The sequence below is a fragment of the Pseudorasbora parva genome, chromosome 1, assembly GCF_024679245.1.
Source record: "Pseudorasbora parva isolate DD20220531a chromosome 1, ASM2467924v1, whole genome shotgun sequence".
In the NCBI taxonomy this organism is placed as follows: Eukaryota; Metazoa; Chordata; class Actinopteri; order Cypriniformes; family Gobionidae; genus Pseudorasbora; species Pseudorasbora parva.
The window spans coordinates 447,501-468,505 of NC_090172.1; the positions used below are offsets into that span (position 1 = coordinate 447,501).

Sequence of the window (21,005 nt, forward strand, 5' to 3'; positions counted from 1 at the left end):
GAGAGCTGAGGTAAGAGGAGTCAGATTACATTCATCAGGAGAGCTGAGGTAAGAGGAGTCATATTACATTCATCAGAAGAGCTGAGGTAAGCGGAGTCAGATCACATTCATCAGGAGAGCTGAGGTTAGAGGAGTCAGATTACATTCATCAGGAGAGCTGAGGTAAGAGGAGTCAGATCACATTCATCAGGAGAGCTGAGGTAAGCGGAGTCAGATTACATTCATCAGGAGAGCTGAGGTAAGAGGAGTCAGATTACATTCATCAGGAGAGCTGAGGTAAGAGGAGTCAGATTACATTCATCAGCATAGCTGAGGTAAGAGGAGTCAGATTACATTCATCAGGAGAGCTGAGGTAAGAGGAGTCAGAGTACATTCATCAGGAGAGCTGAGGTAAGAGGAGTCAGATTACATTCATCAGGAGAGCTGAGGTAAGAGGAGTCAGATTACATTCATCAGGAGAGCTGAGGTAAGAGGAGTCAGATTACATTCATCAGGAGAGCTGAGGTAAGCGGAGTCAGATTACATTCATCAGGAGAGGTGAGGTAAGAGGAGTCAGATTACATTCATCAGGAGAGCTGAGGTAAGAGGAGTCAGATTACATTTATCAGGAGAGCTGAGGTAAGAGGAGTCAGATTACATTCATCAGGAGAGCTGAGGTAAGAGGAGTCAGATCACATTCATCAGGAGATCTGAGGTAAGCGGAGTCAGATCACATTCATCAGGAGAGCTGAGGTTAGAGGAGTCAGATTACATTCATCAGGAGAGCTGAGGTAAGAGGAGTCAGATCACATTCATCAGGAGAGCTGAGGTAAGCGGAGTCAGATTACATTCATCAGGAGAGCTGAGGTAAGAGGAGTCAGATTACATTCATCAGGAGAGCTGAGGTAAGAGGAGTCAGATTACATTCATCAGGAGAGCTGAGGTTAGAGGAGTCAGATTACATTCATCAGGAGAGCTGAGGTAAGAGAAGTCAGATTACATTCATCAGGAGAGCAGAGGTAAGAGGAGTCAGATTACATTCATCAGGAGAGGTGAGGTAAACGGAGTCAGATTACATTCATCAGGAGAGCTGAGGAAAGCGGAGTCAGATTACATTCATCAGGAGAGCTGAGGTAAGAGGAGTCAGAGTACATTCATCAGGAGAGCTGAGGTAAGAGGAGTCAGATTACATTCATCAGGAGAGCTGAGGTAAGAGGAGTCAGATTACATTCATCAGGAGAGCTGAGGTAAGAGGAGTCAGATTACATTCATCAGGAGAGCTGAGGTAAGCGGAGTCAGATTACATTCATCAGGAGAGGTGAGGTAAGAGGAGTCAGATTACATTCATCAGGAGAGCTGAGGTAAGAGGAGTCAGATTACATTCATCAGGAGAGCTGAGGTAAGAGGAGTCAGATTACATTCATCAGGAGAGCTGAGGTAAGAGGAGTCAGATTACATTCATCAGGAGAGCTGAGGTAAGAGGAGTCAGATTACATTCATCAGGAGAGCTGAGGTAAGCGGAGTCAGATTACATTCATCAGGAGAGCTGAGCTAAGAGGAGTCAGATTACATTCATCAGGAGAGCTGAGTTAAGAGGAGTCAGATTACATTCATCAGGAGAGGTGAGGTAAGAGGAGTCAGATTACATTCATCAGGAGAGCTGAGGTAAGCGGAGTCAGATTACATTCATCAGGAGAGTTGAGGTAAGAGGAGTCAGATTACATTCATCAGGAGAGCTGAGGTAAGAGGAGTCAGATTACATTCATCAGGAGAGCTGAGGTAAGAGGAGTCAGATTACATTCATCAGGAGAGCTGAGGTAAGAGGAGTCAGAGTACATTCATCAGGAGAGCTGAGGTAAGAGGAGTCAGATTACATTCATCAGGAGAGCTGAGGTAAGAGGAGTCAGATTACATTCATCAGGAGAGCTGAGGTAAGAGGAGTCAGAGTACATTCATCAGGAGAGCTGAGGTAAGAGGAGTCAGATTACATTCATCAGGAGAGCTGAGGTAAGAGGAGTCAGATTACATTCATCAGGAGAGCTGAGGTAAGAGGAGTCAGATTACATTCATCAGGAGAGCTGAGGTAAGAGGAGTCAGATTACATTCATCAGGAGAGCTGAGGTAAGAGGAGTCAGATTACATTCATCAGGAGAGCTGAGGTTAGAGGAGTCAGATTACATTCATCAGGAGAGCTGAGGTAAGAGGAGTCAGATTACATTCATCAGGAGAGCAGAGGTAAGAGGAGTCAGATTACATTCATCAGGAGAGGTGAGGTAAACGGAGTCAGATTACATTCATCAGGAGAGCTGAGGTAAGAGGAGTCAGATTACATTCATCAGGAGAGCTGAGGAAAGCGGAGTCAGATTACATTCATCAGGAGAGCTGAGGTAAGAGGAGTCAGAGTACATTCATCAGGAGAGCTGAGGAAAGCGGAGTCAGATTACATTCATCAGGAGAGCTGAGGTAAGAGGAGTCAGAGTACATTCATCAGGAGAGCTGAGGTAAGAGAAGTCAGATTACATTCATCAGGAGAGCTGAGGTAAGAGGAGTCAGATTACATTCATCAGGAGAGCTGAGGTAAGAGGAGTCAGATTACATTCATCAGGAGAGGTGAGGTAAGAGGAGTCAGATTACATTCATCAGGAGAGCTGAGGTAAGCGGAGTCAGATTACATTCATCAGGAGAGCTGAGGTAAGAGGAGTCAGATTACATTCATCAGGAGAGCTGAGCTAAGAGGAGTCAGATTACATTCATCAGGAGAGGTGAGGTAAGAGGAGTCAGATTACATTCATCAGGAGAGCTGAGGTAAGCGGAGTCAGATTACATTCATCAGGAGAGCTGAGGTAAGAGGAGTCAGATTACATTCATCAGGAGAGCTGAGGTAAGAGGAGTCAGATCACATTCATCAGGAGAGCTGAGGTAAGCGGAGTCAGATTACATTCATCAGGAGAGCTGAGGTAAGAGGAGTCAGATTACATTCATCAGGAGAGCTGAGGTAAGAGGAGTCAGATTACATTCATCAGGAGAGCTGAGGTAAGAGGAGTCAGATTACATTCATCAGGAGAGCTGAGGTAAGAGGAGTCAGATTACATTCATCAGGAGAGGTGAGGTAAGAGGAGTCAGATTACATTCATCAGGAGAGCTGAGGTAAGCGGAGTCAGATTACATTCATCAGGAGAGCTGAGGTAAGAGAAGTCAGATTACATTCATCAGGAGAGCTGAGGTAAGAGGAGTCAGATTACATTCATCAGGAGAGGTGAGGTAAGAGGAGTCAGATTACATTCATCAGGAGAGCTGAGGTAAGAGGAGTCAGATTACATTCATCAGGAGAGCTGAGGTAAGAGGAGTCAGATTACATTCATCAGGAGAGCTGAGGTAAGAGGAGTCAGATTACATTCATCAGGAGAGCTGAGGTAAGAGGAGTCAGAGTACATTCATCAGGAGAGCTGAGGTAAGCGGAGTCAGATTACATTCATCAGGAGAGCTGAGGTAAGCAGAGTCAGATTACATTCATCAGGAGAGCTGAGGTAAGAGGAGTCAGATTACATTCATCAGGAGAGCTGAGGTAAGAGGAGTCAGATTACATTCATCAGGAGAGCTGAGGTAAGAGGAGTCAGATTACATTCATCAGGAGAGCTGAGGTAAGAGGAGTCAGATTACATTCATCAGCATAGCTGAGGTAAGAGGAGTCAGATTACATTCATCAGGAGAGCTGAGGTAAGAGGAGTCAGATTACATTCATCAGGAGAGCTGAGGTAAGAGGAGTCAGATTACATTCATCAGGAGAGCTGAGGTAAGAGGAGTCAGATTACATTCATCAGGAGAGCTGAGCTAAAAGGAGTCAGATTACATTCATCAGGAGAGCTGAGGTAAGCAGAGTCAGATTACATTCATCAGGAGAGCTGAGGTAAGAGGAGTCAGATTACATTCATCAGGAGAGCTGAGGTAAGAGGAGTCAGATTACATTCATCAGGAGAGCTGAGGTAAGAGGAGTCAGATTACACTCATCAGGAGAGCTGAGGTAAGAGGAGTCAGATTACATTCATCAGCATAGCTGAGGTAAGAGGAGTCAGATTACATTCATCAGGAGAGCTGAGCTAAAAGGAGTCAGATTACATTCATCAGGAGAGCTGACGTAAGCGGAGTCAGATTACATTCATCAGGAGAGCTGAGCTAAGAGGAGTCAGATTACATTCATCAGGAGAGATGAGGTAAGCGGAGTCAGATTACATTCATCAGGAGAGCTGAGGTAAGAGGAGTCAGAGTACATTCATCAGGAGAGCTGAGGTAAGAGGAGTCAGATTACATTCATCAGGAGAGCTGAGCTAAGAGGAGTCAGATTACATTCATCAGGAGAGCTGAGGTAAGCGGAGTCAGATTACATTCATCAGGAGAGCTGAGCTAAGAGGAGTCAGATTACATTCATCAGGAGAGCTGAGGTAAGAGGAGTCAGATTACATTCATCAGGAGAGCTGAGGTAAGAGGAGTCAGATTACATTCATCAGGAGAGCTGAGCTAAGAGGAGTCAGATTACATTCATCAGGAGAGCTGAGGTAAGCGGAGTCAGATTACATTCATCAGGAGAGCTGAGGTAAGAGGAGTCAGATTACATTCATCAGGAGAGCTGAGGTAAGAGGAGTCAGATTACATTCATCAGGAGAGCTGAGCTAAGAGGAGTCAGATTACATTCATCAGGAGAGCTGAGGTAAGCGGAGTCAGATTACATTCATCAGGAGAGCTGAGCTAAGAGGAGTCAGATTACATTCATCAGGAGAGCTGAGGTAAGCGGAGTCAGATTACATTCATCAGGAGAGCTGAGGTAAGAGGAGTCAGATTACATTCATCAGGTGAGGTGAGGTAAGCGGAGTCAGATTACATTCATCTTTAGTCTAAATAGCTCCTCTACTGACTGTAGTCTTTAGTCTAAATAGCTCCTCTACTGACTGTAGTCTTTAGTCTAAATAGCTCCTCTTCTGACTGTAGTCTTTAGTCTAAATAGCTCCTCTACTGACTGTAGTCTTTAGTCTAAATAGCTCCTCTTCTGACTGTAGTCTTTAGTCTAAATAGCTCCTCTACTGACTGTAGTCTTTAGTCTAAATAGCTCCTCTACTGACTGTAGTCTTTAGTCTAAATAGCTCCTCTACTGACTGTAGTCTTTAGTCTAAATAGCTCCTCTACTGGCTGTAGTCTTTAGCCTAAATAGCTCCTCTACTGGCTGTAGTCTTTAGTCTAAATAGCTCCTCTACTGGCTGTAGTCTTTAGTCTAAATAGCTCCTCTACTGACTGTAGTCTTTAGTCTAAATAGCTCCTCTACTGGCTGTAGTCTTTAGCCTAAATAGCTCCTCTACTGACTGTAGTCTTTAGTCTAAATAGCTCCTCTACTGGCTGTAGTCTTTAGTCTAAATAGCTGCTCTACTGGCTGTAGTCTTTAGCCTAAATAGCTCCTCTACTGGCTGTAGTCTTTAGTCTAAATAGCTCCTCTACTGGCTGTAGTCTTTAGTCTAAATAGCTCCTCTACTGGCTGTAGTCTTTAGTCTAAATAGCTCCTCTACCGGCTGTAGTCTTTAGTCTAAATAGCTCCTCTACTGGCTGTAGTCTGTAGTCTAAATAGCTCCTCTACTGACTGTAGTCTGTAGTCTAAATAGCTCCTCTACTGACTGTAGTCTTTAGTCTAAATAGCTCCTCTTCTGACTGTAGTCTTTAGTCTAAATAGCTCCTCTACTGGCTGTAGTCTTTAGTCTAAATAGCTCCTCTACTGGCTGTAGTCTTTAGTCTAAATAGCTCCTCTACTGACTGTAGTCTTTAGTCTAAATAGCTCCTCTACTGACTGTAGTCTTTGGTCTAAATAGCTCCTCTACTGACTGTAGTCTTTAGTCTAAATAGCTCCTCTACGGGCTGTAGTCTTTAGTCTAAATAGCTCCTCTACTGGCTGTAGTCTTTAGTCTAAATAGCTCCTCTACTGGCTGTAGTCTTTAGTCTAAATAGTTCCTCTACTGACTGTAGTCTTTAGTCTAAATAGCTCCTCTACCGGCTGTAGTCTTTAGTCTAAATAGCTCCTCTACTGACTGTAGTCTTTAGTCTAAATAGCTCCTCTACCGGCTGTAGTCTTTAGTCTAAATAGCTCCTCTACTGACTGTAGTCTTTAGTCTAAATAGCTCCTCTACTGACTGTAGTCTTTAGTATAAATAGCTCCTCTACTGACTGTAGTCTTTAGTCTAAATAGCTCCTCTACTGACTGTAGTCTTTAGTCTAAATAGCTCCTCTACTGACTGTAGTCTTTAGTCTAAATAGCTCCTCTACCGGCTGTAGTCTTTAGTCTAAATAGCTCCTCTACTGACTGTTGTCTTTAGTCTAAATAGCTCCTCTACCGGCTGTAGTCTTTAGTCTAAATAGCTCCTCTACTGACTGTAGTCTTTAGTCTAAATAGCTCCTCTACTGACTGTAGTCTTTAGTCTAAATAGCTCCTCTACTGACTGTAGTCTTTAGTCTAAATAGCTCCTCTACTGACTGTAGTCTTTAGTCTAAATAGCTCCTCTACTGACTGTAGTCTTTAGTCTAAATAGCTCCTCTACTGACTGTAGTCTTTAGTCTAAATAGCTCCTCTACCGGCTGTAGTCTTTAGTCTAAATAGCTCCTCTACTGACTGTAGTCTTTAGTCTAAATAGCTCCTCTACCGGCTGTAGTATTTAGTCTAAATAGCTCCTCTACCGGCTGTAGTCTTTAGTCTAAATAGCTCCTCTACCGGCTGTAGTATTTAGTCTAAATAGCTCCTCTACTGACTGTAGTCTTTAGTCTAAATAGCTCCTCTACTGACTGTAGTCTTTAGTCTAAATAGCTCCTCTACTGACTGTAGTCTTTAGTCTAAATAGCTCCTCTACTGACTGTAGTCTTTAGTCTAAATAGCTCCTCTACTGACTGTAGTCTTTAGTCTAAATAGCTCCTCTACTGGCTGTAGTCTTTAGTCTAAATAGCTCCTCTACTGACTGTAGTCTTTAGTCTAAATAGCTCCTCTACCGGCTGTAGTCTTTAGTCTAAATAGCTCCTCTACCGGCTGTAGTCTTTAGTCTAAATAGCTCCTCTACTGGCTGTAGTCTTTAGTCTAAATAGCTCCTCTACCGGCTGTAGTATTTAGTCTAAATAGCTCCTCTACTGACTGTAGTCTTTAGTCTAAATAGCTCCTCTACTGGCTGTAGTCTTTAGTCTAAATAGCTCCTCTACCGACTGTAGTCTTTAGTCTAAATAGCTCCTCTACCGGCTGTAGTCTTTAGTCTAAATAGCTCCTCTACTGACTGTAGTCTTTAGTCTAAATAGCTCCTCTACTGACTGTAGTCTTTAGTCTTAATAGCTCCTCTACCGGCTGTAGTCTTTAGTTTAAATAGCTCCTCTACTGACTGTAGTATTTAGTCTAAATAGCTCCTCTACTGGCTGTAGTCTTTAGTCTAAATATCTCCTCTACTGACTGTAGTATTTAGTCTAAATAGCTCCTCTACTGACTGTAGTCTTTAGTCTAAATAGCTCCTCTACTGGCTGTAGTCTTTAGTTTAAATAGCTCCTCTACTGGCTGTAGTCTTTAGCCTAAATAGCTCCTCTACTGGCTGTAGTCTTTAGTCTAAATAGCTCCTCTACTGGCTGTAGTCTTTAGTTTAAATAGCTCCTCTACTGGCTGTAGTCTTTAGCCTAAATAGCTCCTCTACCGGCTGTAGTCTTTAGTCTAAATAGCTCCTCTACTGGCTGTAGTCTTTGGTCTAAATAGCTCCTCTACTGACTGTAGTCTTTAGTCTAAATAGCTCCTCTACTGGCTGTAGTCTTTAGCCTAAATAGCTCCTCTACCGGCTGTAGTCTTTAGTCTAAATAGCTCCTCTACCGGCTGTAGTCTTTAGTCTAAATAGCTCCTCTACTGGCTGTAGTCTTTAGTCTAAATAGCTCCTCTACTGACTGTAGTCTTTAGTCTAAATAGCTCCTCTACTGGCTGTAGTCTTTAGCCTAAATAGCTCCTCTACCGGCTGTAGTCTTTAGCCTAAATAGCTCCTCTACTGACTGTAGTCTTTAGTCTAAATAGCTCCTCTACTGACTGTAGTCTTTAGTCTAAATAGCTCCTCTACCGGCTGTAGTCTTTAGTCTAAATGGCTCCTCTACTGGCTGTAGTCTTTAGTCTAAATAGCTCCTCTACTGGCTGTAGTCTTTAGTCTAAATAGCTCCTCTACTGACTGTAGTCTTTAGTCTAAATAGCTCCTCTACTGACTGTAGTCTTTAGTCTAAATAGCTCCTCTACTGGCTGTAGTCTTTAGTTTAAATAGCTCCTCTACTGGCTGTAGTCTTTAGCCTAAATAGCTCCTCTACCGGCTGTAGTCTTTAGTCTAAATAGCTCCTCTACTGGCTGTAGTCTTTGGTCTAAATAGCTCCTCTACTGACTGTAGTCTTTAGTCTAAATAGCTCCTCTACTGGCTGTAGTCTTTAGCCTAAATAGCTCCTCTACCGGCTGTAGTCTTTAGCCTAAATAGCTCCTCTACTGGCTGTAGTCTTTAGTCTAAATAGCTCCTCTACTGGCTGTAGTCTTTAGTCTAAATAGCTCCTCTACTGACTGTAGTCTTTAGTCTAAATAGCTCCTCTACTGACTGTAGTCTTTAGTCTAAATAGCTCCTCTACTGGCTGTAGTCTTTAGTCTAAATAGCTCCTCTACTGGCTGTAGTCTTTAGTCTAAATAGCTCCTCTACCGGCTGTAGTCTTTAGTCTAAATAGCTCCTCTACTGACTGTAGTCTTTAGTCTAAATAGCTCCTCTACTGACTGTAGTCTTTAGTCTAAATAGCTCCTCTACCGGCTGTAGTCTTTAGTCTAAATAGCTCCTCTACTGACTGTAGTCTTTAGTCTAAATAGCTCCTCTACTGGCTGTAGTCTTTAGTCTAAATAGCTCCTCTACCGGCTGTAGTCTTTAGTCTAAATAGCTCCTCTACTGGCTGTAGTCTTTAGTCTAAATAGCTCCTCTACCGGCTGTAGTCTTTAGTCTAAATAGCTCCTCTACTGACTGTAGTCTTTAGTCTAAATAGCTCCTCTACTGGCTGTAGTCTTTAGTCTAAATAGCTCCTCTACCGGCTGTAGTCTTTAGTCTAAATAGCTCCTCTACTGACTGTAGTCTTTAGTCTAAATAGCTCCTCTACTGACTGTAGTCTTTAGTCTAAATAGCTCCTCTACTGACTGTAGTCTTTAGTCTAAATAGCTCCTCTACTGACTGTAGTCTTTAGTCTAAATAGCTCCTCTACTGACTGTACTCTTTAGCCTAAATAGCTCCTCTACCGGCTGTAGTCTTTAGTCTAAATAGCTCCTCTACTGGCTGTAGTCTTTAGTCTAAATAGCTCCTCTACCGGCTGTAGTCTTTAGTCTAAATAGCTCCTCTACTGCCTCTAGTCTTTAGTCTAAATAGCTCCTCTACCGGCTGTAGTCTTTAGTCTAAATAGCTCCTCTACTGACTGTAGTCTTTAGTCTAAATAGCTCCTCTACTGGCTGTAGTCTTTAGTCTAAATAGCTCCTCTACCGGCTGTAGTCTTTAGTCTAAATAGCTCCTCTACTGGCTGTAGTCTTTAGTCTAAATAGCTCCTCTACTGGCTGTAGTCTTTAGTCTAAATAGCTCCTCTACCGGCTGTAGTCTTTAGTCTAAATAGCTCCTCTACTGACTGTAGTCTTTAGTCTAAATAGCTCCTCTACTGGCTGTAGTCTTTAGTCTAAATAGCTCCTCTACCGGCTGTAGTCTTTAGTCTAAATAGCTCCTCTACCGGCTGTAGTCTTTAGTCTAAATAGCTCCTCTACTGGCTGTAGTCTTTAGTCTAAATAGCTCCTCTACTGGCTGTAGTCTTTAGTCTAAATAGCTCCTCTACCGGCTGTAGTCTTTAGTCTAAATAGCTCCTCTACTGACTGTAGTCTTTAGTCTAAATAGCTCCTCTACTGGCTGTAGTCTTTAGTCTAAATAGCTCCTCTACCGGCTGTAGTCTTTAGTCTAAATAGCTCCTCTACTGACTGTAGTCTTTAGTCTAAATAGCTCCTCTACTGACTGTAGTCTTTAGTCTAAATAGCTCCTCTACTGGCTGTAGTCTTTAGTCTAAATAGCTCCTCTACTGGCTGTAGTCTTTAGTCTAAATAGCTCCTCTACCGGCTGTAGTCTTTAGTCTAAATAGCTCCTCTACTGGCTGTAGTCTTTAGCCTAAATAGCTCCTCTACTGACTGTAGTCTTTAGTCTAAATAGCTCCTCTACTGACTGTAGTCTTTAGTCTAAATAGCTCCTCTACTGGCTGTAGTCTTTAGTCTAAATAGCTCCTCTACTGGCTGTAGTCTTTAGTCTAAATAGCTCCTCTACTGACTGTAGTCTTTAGTCTAAATAGCTCCTCTACTGGCTGTAGTCTTTAGTCTAAATAGCTCCTCTACCGGCTGTAGTCTTTAGTCTAAATAGCTCCTCTACTGACTGTAGTCTTTAGTCTAAATAGCTCCTCTACTGACTGTAGTCTTTAGTCTAAATAGCTCCTCTTCTGACTGTAGTCTTTAGTCTAAATAGCTCCTCTACTGGCTGTAGTCTTTAGTCTAAATAGCTCCTCTACTGACTGTAGTCTTTAGTCTAAATAGCTCCTCTACTGGCTGTAGTCTTTAGTCTAAATAGCTCCTCTACCGGCTGTAGTCTTTAGTCTAAATAGCTCCTCTACTGACTGTAGTCTTTAGTCTAAATAGCTCCTCTACTGGCTGTAGTCTTTAGTCTAAATAGCTTCTCTACCGGCTGTAGTCTTTAGTCTAAATAGCTCCTCTACTGGCTGTAGTCTTTAGTCTAAATAGCTCCTCTACCGGCTGTAGTCTTTAGTCTAAATAGCTCCTCTACTGGCTGTAGTCTTTAGTCTAAATAGCTCCTCTACCGGCTGTAGTCTTTAGTCTAAATAGCTCCTCTACTGCCTCTAGTCTTTAGTCTAAATAGCTCCTCTACCGGCTGTAGTCTTTAGTCTAAATAGCTCCTCTACTGACTGTAGTCTTTAGTCTAAATAGCTCCTCTACTGGCTGTAGTCTTTAGTCTAAATAGCTCCTCTACCGGCTGTAGTCTTTAGTCTAAATAGCTCCTCTACTGACTGTAGTCTTTAGTCTAAATAGCTCCTCTACTGACTGTAGTCTTTAGTCTAAATAGCTCCTCTACTGGCTGTAGTCTTTAGTCTAAATAGCTCCTCTACTGGCTGTAGTCTTTAGTCTAAATAGCTCCTCTACCGGCTGTAGTCTTTAGTCTAAATAGCTCCTCTACTGGCTGTAGTCTTTAGCCTAAATAGCTCCTCTACTGACTGTAGTCTTTAGTCTAAATAGCTCCTCTACTGACTGTAGTCTTTAGTCTAAATAGCTCCTCTACTGGCTGTAGTCTTTAGTCTAAATAGCTCCTCTACTGGCTGTAGTCTTTAGTCTAAATAGCTCCTCTACTGACTGTAGTCTTTAGTCTAAATAGCTCCTCTACTGGCTGTAGTCTTTAGTCTAAATAGCTCCTCTACCGGCTGTAGTCTTTAGTCTAAATAGCTCCTCTACTGACTGTAGTCTTTAGTCTAAATAGCTCCTCTACTGACTGTAGTCTTTAGTCTAAATAGCTCCTCTTCTGACTGTAGTCTTTAGTCTAAATAGCTCCTCTACTGGCTGTAGTCTTTAGTCTAAATAGCTCCTCTACTGACTGTAGTCTTTAGTCTAAATAGCTCCTCTACCGGCTGTAGTCTTTAGTCTAAATAGCTCCTCTACTGGCTGTAGTCTTTAGTCTAAATAGCTCCTCTACTGGCTGTAGTCTTTAGTCTAAATAGCTCCTCTACTGACTGTAGTCTTTAGTCTAAATAGCTCCTCTACTGGCTGTAGTCTTTAGTCTAAATAGCTCCTCTACTGACTGTAGTCTTTAGTCTAAATAGCTCCTCTACTGGCTGTAGTCTTTAGTCTAAATAGCTCCTCTACCGGCTGTAGTCTTTAGTCTAAATAGCTCCTCTACTGACTGTAGTCTTTAGTCTAAATAGCTCCTCTACTGACTGTAGTCTTTAGTCTAAATAGCTCCTCTACTGACTGTAGTCTTTAGTCTAAATAGCTCCTCTACTGACTGTAGTCTTTAGTCTAAATAGCTCCTCTACTGACTGTAGTCTTTAGTCTAAATAGCTCCTCTACTGACTGTAGTCTTTAGTCTAAATAGCTCCTCTACTGGCTGTAGTCTTTAGTCTAAATAGCTCCTCTACTGGCTGTAGTCTTTAGTCTAAATAGCTCCTCTACTGGCTGTAGTCTTTAGTCTAAATAGCTCCTCTACTGACTGTAGTCTTTAGTCTAAATAGCTCCTCTACTGACTGTAGTCTTTAGTCTAAATAGCTCCTCTACTGACTGTAGTCTTTAGTCTAAATAGCTCCTCTACTGGCTGTAGTCTTTAGTCTAAATAGCTCCTCTACCGGCTGTAGTCTTTAGTCTAAATAGCTCCTCTACTGACTGTAGTCTTTAGTCTAAATAGCTCCTCTACTGGCTGTAGTCTTTAGTCTAAATAGCTCCTCTACTGGCTGTAGTCTTTAGTCTAAATAGCTCCTCTACTGGCTGTAGTCTTTAGCCTAAATAGCTCCTCTACTGGCTGTAGTCTTTAGTCTAAATAGCTCCTCGGGCTATTTTAATATACTCCCGGGCTTCTACGTATAGAAAGCCATATGCTAAATCGCTGAAGTAACCCTTTAACTGTTTATTGAATTTTTCTATTAAACCAATGTCATACGTTAAATATATAAAACATTCAGATTTTAACCGCAAGTTTCTGTGTGTGTCGCGCTCACTTGTATCGATTTCTCCTCGAGAGGCTGCATGAGTCTCAACAGTGCCACGTTCAGTACATTATTATCCACCATCAATCGCCACTTACATTAAATGAAATAAAATTGGAAGCATTCTCGCAATTTGGTTACTTTGTTGTTTTGTTAAAGTGACATTTTAACCAGGCTACTTGTCCGGTCGCCACTCGCATATATGCTTTAGAATATCAGCTGAGGTCGCACAGATTAAAGTTTGGGCGCATATGGTCGACATTTTGAGCCTTGTATACATTTCAAATGGCGTGTAGCAGCTGGAGTTCTTTAAAGTTGTTGTTTGTACACCCAAACATGAAAGTTCTGTCATAAATTACGCACCCTTGTGTCGTTCCAAACTCGTAAGACTTTCAGAATAAAGATATTTTTAAAGAAATCTGAGAGTTTTCTTTCCCTCCATTGACAGTCTATGCAACTACCCCCTTCAAGCCCCAGAAAGGCATGAAGACGTCATTAATCCACGTGACTCCAGTGGTTTAACCTCAGTTTCATGAAGCGATGTGAGTGCTTTGTGTCCACAAAAAACAGACCGAATCATTTATTCAGTGTACTGAAGCCTCTCCTCCCCTGACATCCATTAAAACATAATTTGCCTTCGCCTTAAATGGGCTCTGACATAATGAGTGTAGATTCTCCCTGTTTTTTTTTTCATGCACTGTGGGATTTTTTAGGCATTAAGGAAGCCCTTAAAATGGCCCAAACTCCCAGTGTCCTGAATATTGGAGCTGATTGAGGCACAGCCCAAGTTTCTTCATTTAATGCTTAGCAAACGGCACAGCGAGAGACATCGCAATGATCTAGACAAACCAACATTTTTAAGAAGTGCAATATATAACTATAAACAACTCCAGCTGTCACACCTAACAATGAATGCCATATGAAACATGCAACCTTTTGACTTGTTTCAACTTTTAAAAAATCCTTAAAACATCATGTTTTTAAAACTCTAGGTAAACTTTTATCTGTACATTTTCACTTTTCAGGTGATCAATATTTAAGTGTTTTTGCAGTGCATTTTAAGTGAACTGAAAAATAGGTCTAACGTGGTTGTAAGATGGTTCACTTGAGAGTACAGGTGTGCTCATGTAGACAGCTGAAAAGTGCATCACGTATCCTTTAGCTCTCCTGAGACATTCTGGTGTCACATGGTGCACACAGAAAACATGTTTTTATAATACGTGTGTGTGTGTGTGTGTTTATGTGTGTGTGTGTGTGTGTGTGTGTGTGTGTGTGTGTGTGTGTGTGTGTGTGTGTGTGTGTGTAGTCTGACAGTACGCTCTGCTAAGGAGGAAAAAATGAAGACCATCTCAGAAGAACAAGAGGACGCTGATATCAACCAGACGTGAGTTGTGTTATAATAATTAAATATTGCAAAAAGTAGGCACTTTAAGAACATCCCTCTTGAGAATTTGAAAAGGGTCATGACATGCTCTTTCATTACTTTAATATGTTCCTTGAAGTTTCTTTTTAACCAAAAATAATCATATATTTGAAAAAAATATTTTGCCTAGTGGCTGGAACTTTGATTTATACCAGTGACAGGAAACTCTTGAAAGCAGATTTACACTCACCTAAAGGATTCTTAGGAACGCCATACTAATACTGTGTTTGACCCCCTTTCCTCTCTTTATTAATTCGTTTTGAGCATCTTGAGTGAGATTAAACTGCTTTATCCATTGTGTTCGTCTATGTTGTTGTCACATTTGCCGGTTTCGCCTCAGTTTGGGTAGCGCACTGCCATCTAGCGAACCTCATCTATGAACCTCAGAACAGCAGCATATACCAAAATGAGTGTATATCCACTCCCCTAAAGGATTATTAGGAACACACACTAATACTGTGTTTGACCCTTTCTCCTTCAGATCTGCCTTAATTCTCCGTGGCATTGATCAACAAGCTGCTGAAAGCATTCTTTAGAAATGTCGGCCCATATTGATAGGAGAGCATCTTGCAGTTGATGGAGATTTGTGGGATGCACATCCAGGGCACGAAGCTCCCGTTCCACCACATCCCAAAGATGCTCTATTGGGTTGAGATCTGGGGACTGTGGCGGCCATTTTAGTACAGTCAACTCATTGTCATGTTCAAGAAACCAATTTAAAATGATTGGAGCTTTGTGACATGGTGCATTATCCTGCTGGAAGTAGCCATCAGAGGATGGGCACATGGTGGTCATAAAGGGATGGACATGGTCAGAAACAATGCTCAGGTAGGCCGTGGCATTTAAACGATGCCCAATTGGCACTAAGGGGCCTAAAGTGTGACAAGAAAACATCCCCCACACCATTACACCACCACCACCAGCCTGCACAGTGGGAACAAGGCATGATGGATCCATGTTCTCATTCTGTTTACGCCAAATTCTGACTCTACCATCTGAATGTCTCAGCAGAAATCGAGACTCATCAGACCAGGCAACATTTCTCCAGTCTTCAACTGTCCAATTTTGGTGAGCTTGTGCAAATTGTCGCCTCTTTTTCCTATTTGTAGTGGAGATGAGTGGTCCCCGGTGGGGTCTTCTGCTGTTGTAGCTCATCCGCCTCAAGGTTGTGTGTGTTGTGGCTTCACAAATGCTTTGCTGCATACCTCGGTTGTAACGAGTGGTTATTTCAGTCAAAGTTGCTCTTCAATCAGCTTGAATCAGTCGGCCCATTCTCCTCTGACCTCGAGCATCAACAAGGCATTTTCTCCCACAGGACTGCTGCAGACTGGATGCTCTTCCCTTTTCACACCATTCTTTGTAAACCCTAGAAATGGTTGTGTGTGTAAATCCCAGTAACTGAGCAGATTGTGAAATACTCAGACCGGCCCGTCTGGCACCAACAACCATGCCACGCTCAAAACGGCTTAAATCACCTTTCTTTCCCATTCTGACATTCAGTTTGGAGTTCAGGAGATTGTCTTGACCAGGACCACACCCCTAAATGCACTGAAGAACTGCCATGGGATTGGCTGATTAGATAATTGCACTAATAAAAAGTTGAACAGGTGTTCCTAATAATCCCTTAGGTGAGTGTATAAAGTTCTGTCATGAAACTATAGATGGTGCAGGCCGATCACTTCTTAATTCAATCTTGTAAACACATCATTCTTGATAGGGCACAGCTGATTGGTTCCTGTTTTTTTTTCCTGTAGTTTTTGCTAACTATTAACTACGTTTAGTTATTATCTATGTTTCCAAACTACACGTGCGATGTGGTATGACAGGTAAACACCGCAAGTGTGTCAGACCCGAGTTCTCGCACGAGACTTGGAATTGAAAAAAAAGTGCTCCAAATTGTCTGTGTGCTGATTTGTGGAGAAAATGAAAAAAATATTATGGCAGAGAAAACTGTTAGAGAGAAAGAGGGAGAAAGGATTGTGTTCTGCAAGGAGAGTTTGAGGTAAATAAATGATTTCACATGTGCTGATTCTGCTGTGGCTGGACGTCAAATAGCTTGGGCTTTGTTTCTGTTTGATAGAATTGTAAATATATCTATTAAAATACTGATATTTTGTCTGTAACTCCTCTCTAAACCTCCCGCTGCCCGTATCTCACTCTCTCATTGGCTGTCGGTCGCCGCCGATGTAATCTTCAGTCAGAACTCAGTTCACGGAGCAGGAGTTTAAATCGCCGACAGGTCCAGATGTTTAGCATGCCAAAGATCTCGTCGCCGATTCCATCAGATCGCGTCTTTGATCATTCACACTGTGTGATTGTCACTCGCGTCCACGAGCACCGATTCGCCGATGGTTTCAGGCATTTGTCAGCGATATCGAAAAACCTGTCGGCGGGGCTAAAATCAGGCACTGTGATCTGGCATAAGCCACAGGCACACTCTCAGTCACTCTCATTAGTATTACTTCCTGAATACTCACCTCAAGGACTCTCTTGAACTACTTACCTGATACCACGATCTCCAATGTTTCTCTTTGTCCTCCATCCGTCCTCCTGGTTCTCCTGCAAAGACATTGAGTATTACCTGTTGGTAATCTGCATTATCCTGCCCTTCTGCTACTTCACTGCTCACCTGGTCCACTCCGCTCACTGGCTATTAATAAACAGTCTCCTTTACCAGCATCTGGGGCCTGTACCATGAAGCCGGTTTAGCTGGCTAGCCAGATTTGTTTAAGCTTAGTTTGTGCCAATGTTGGGTTTTAAGTACCATTAAAGTGGTTTGGCTTTTAGCCGTGTTCATCGCCATAGTAACTTACACTCCACAGCTAACCTGCTCTGGGGCAGGTTATGTTCTGGATTAGAGATCTCAAACTGAAATTGGACCAATCAGCTGTGAGTAAAGTGACACACCTCTGATGCAGTAAAGCCACGCCCCCTGTTTCTTCTCCACATTAAAGGTCATTACATAGCAAATGGTTTTTAAAGACTAAAGCGTCTGGCTTTTAACTACTATAAATTATTAACTAATCATTTTGAATGATTTAGATATAATTTATGTAATTATTATACCCTATAATCAATTACACATTTATCATTTTAGTTAATCAATCATTAATAGGCACTTTGTTAAAATTAATATAAATAGCCTACATAAAGTAATATAAATAAGCTTTAAAATCAATAAATAAAACGATTAAAAAAAGAAGCTTACTGAGCTTAAATGTTCAATTTTCTCTATAGCAACTAAACTAACTTCATAACTTTTACTTGCATTGATGTATACTGTTTTTTCTTTAAGTTGTCGTCTTTCATAAACAGCTTTTCCTCTTCCTGTGTATTTTTTTTAAATTCTTAATATTTTTCAATCATGTAATATTCTGCAGAAGAGAGAAATTAATCTCACTGCTTGTCTTGCGAGAAGTGAATATCAGTTCCTCAGCGTGTGATTGGCTGTTCACTGCTGATGTCACAGCTAAACTCCTGAACTCAGGATCAAAGCCTGAATACAATGGTTTGGTTTTGTCAACTCAAAACTAATCCTGTAAACCTGAGTTTGTTAAACTACCATCATGGTACAGGCCCCTGTTCTCCCTGTATCGTGATTAAACATATAACAATAAACATTTCTTTCCTGAACAATAAGCATTTCTTTCCTGATATCACCTGTTCTCCAGGCCTCAGCTCTCTCTGGAGGAGGTTCAGTCATGGGCAGAGTCGTTTGAGCGCTTAATAAAAAGTGCTCATGGGCTTACGCACTTCAGACAGTTTCTCAAGTCTGAGTTTAGTGAAGAAAACCTGAACTTCTGGCTCCTCTGTGAAGATCTAAAGAAAGAGACCAACAAACCCACTGTAGAACAGACTGTGAAACAAATATATGAGGACTACGTCTCTGTACTGTCACCTAAAGAGGTATTTATGCTCATGTCCACATGGGGATGCACAATATATGGCCAAATACCGGCATCGGCCGATAAATATGTTCATTTTTAATGTTATTGTTATCGGCCCGATAGGAATATTTGGCCGATATATATTATATCTGATAGATTTCCTCCAGCTGAGACACTTCAGATGGGTACTGTTCGTCATGATGAATTGATTGAAATATGATTGGAAACATAAAGGCAAATACAGTTCAACATATGCTGCAAGTCTGCCATATAGACTACATAAAATTATAATAAGAACATCATAAGTGTCTGCTTGGGACAAGGATTTAATGTTGAGACTTTAGTTTTTGTAATCAGACTCTCAAAACTCATATAACATTTTGGATTTAGATAAAATATAAAGAATTATTATCGGTTATCAGCCAAAAATTGGATTTAGATTTATGGGCCAATATATCGGTTATCAGCTTTTAAATATAAAGAATTATCGGTTATCAGACAACATTTTGATTTTGATTTATTAGCTTTTAAATATAAAGAATGATCAGTTATCAGCCAAATTTGGATTTAGATTTATCGGCCAGTATATCAGTTATCAGTTTTCAAATATAAAGAATTATCAGTTATCGTCCAGAATTTTGGTTTAATGGCCAATATATTGGTTATTGACTTCCAAATTTAAAGAGTTATCTGTTATCAGCCAAAATTTGGCTTTATCGGGCAATATATTGGTTATCTGCAAAAATTTGGATTTAGATTTATGGACCAATATATCGGTTATTGGCTAAAATTTGGATTTAGATTTATCAGCCATTTTATCGGTTATTGACTTCCAAGTTTAAAGTTATCTGTTATCAGTCAAAATTTTGATTTATCGGAAAATATATTGGTTATTGACTTCCAAATTTAAAGTTATCTGTTATCAGCCAAAATTAGGATTTATCTGCCAATATATTGGTTGTCGGCTTTTAAATTTTAAAGAATTATCGTTATCGGGCAAAATTTGGATTTAGATTTATGGGCTAATATATCGGTTATCAGCTTACAAATTAAAATACTTATCGGTTATCGGCCAAAATTTGGATTTAGATTAATCAGCCAATGTATCAGTTATCGGTTTCAAATATAAAGAATGATCAGTTATCGGCCAAAATGTGGATATGGATTTATCGGCCAATACATTGGTTATTGACTTCCAAATTTAAAGAGTTATCGGTTATCAGCCCAAATTTGGTTCTAGATTTATCGGCTAATATATCGGTTATCGGCTTTCAAATATAAAGAATCATTGTTTATCGGCCAAAATGTTCATATCAGTGCATCTCTATTTCCAAATGATAACACTGCTCTGCATGTTTGCTTACGCTGTTGTTAAAATGAATATCTTTGCCTCATACATCCTCTTTTCCAAAAACATCTTGGTTACGTCTGTACATCTGGTTACCTGAAGAGGAAACGTGATGCCATGTCTGTAGCTATAACATTATGGGAACCTACCAGTTCTTAAAACCCAATGTCTCAGACGCGTTCTCTGTGTTTGTATATCTAGGTGAGTCTGGACTCGCGTGTGCGTGAAGTGATCAACAGGAACATGCAGGAGCCCTCCTCGTGCACGTTTGACGAGGCACAGCAGCAGATCTTCATGCTCATGCAGCGAGACTCCTACCCACGATTCATGAGCTCCAGCATGTACACAGACCTCAGACAGAACCTAGAGCGTCCTGATGAGTCCTAACACACACACACACACACACACGTGAACGCACACACTTCCCTGTAGACCCGAGAGATCCCTGTGGCCCTGTTTACACGTACCTTTCATTCCAGGTAATCAGGTCACCAAGATAGATCGGCACATCTGGTATTTACACGATTCTCACATGCATCACCTGTGACTGCTCGTTAATGCGTTTTGTTAACAGAAGGGTCTCAGATTTGGGCCACAACATTAAAACACACGCCTAATAGCATGCAGGTCCCCCAAAACGGCTCGGATGCACTGAAGCATCTGAACGTGTCCTGTGGTTCAGGAACGGTTGGCCTCCAAAATTCCCCAGGTTTTGTGATCAGGGACCTATTGCACAAAACTAGGATAAGGGATTAAGCCAGGACATCTTGGTGATCTTGTCATCTCCATGCAAAATTTAGTACACCGCTGCAATGTAAACGTACCCTGAAGGCACACTCACACCAAGAATGATACCAATCCCATCAAGAATGATACCAACAACGAACTATAAATCTATTTTAGCGGATAAATTGAGCCAGGATCACCGAGATATCCCAGCTTAATCCCTTCTCCTAGTTTTGTGCAATAGGCCCCTGATTTCAGAATCCAGTTATTGTTTTGATTACCTATGTTCAAGATTTGATCCAGTCGGATCTGAAGAACTGGCCCCTGTGTAAACGGAGCCTTAGACGGCCTATTTAAAAAGTTGTTGCATTGTTCGTAGTTCAGTTAAAGATATATTCTGACTTTCTGTCTGCGCACGGATCACACTTATAATGGCAGAACCGTAACCGTGCCTTGCCTCACATGCTCGGATAGGCTATAAAGCAAGTGTCATTAAACACTGGTGCTTCAATCAGGTCCAGTCTAGAGGATTTACAATCTATATAGATCTCGCACACACACACACACACACCACAGCATCGATCTAAGGAGAGCAACAATATCTCATCTGTTTATGACTTGAGATGTGTTTTTAAATGCAATTAATGTTTACTGTATGAACTGTACAAAAAGAGATATAAAGCAACAATAAAGTACAAAAAAACCCTGTTTGTTTTTAATGTGCTGGTGCAATCCGAAAATGGACAAAACAGGAAAAGGGAACCCATTGAACACTAAGGACAGGAAGGGATCTGCTCATAACAAACTCAATTACTAACACATTTCATTTTATTTCACATTTATATTGTATGTATAATAATTAAAT

The 21,005-nt window shown here is 41.2% G+C and overlaps 1 protein-coding gene across 1 annotated transcript in view; it reads left to right on the plus strand.

The window, feature by feature from the left end:
* LOC137079423 (regulator of G-protein signaling 20) overlaps positions 1 to 20,942 on the plus strand; it is a 29,729-nt gene extending 8,787 nt beyond the window's left edge. The window contains exons 3-5 of the mRNA XM_067447407.1: positions 14,063 to 14,140; positions 17,851 to 18,085; positions 19,616 to 20,942. Coding sequence (XP_067303508.1) covers positions 14,063 to 14,140; positions 17,851 to 18,085; positions 19,616 to 19,801 — 499 coding nt within the window. The 3' untranslated portion in view covers positions 19,802 to 20,942. The remainder of the gene's footprint in view (positions 1 to 14,062; positions 14,141 to 17,850; positions 18,086 to 19,615) is intronic.
* The last annotated feature ends 63 nt before the right edge of the window (positions 20,943 to 21,005 follow it).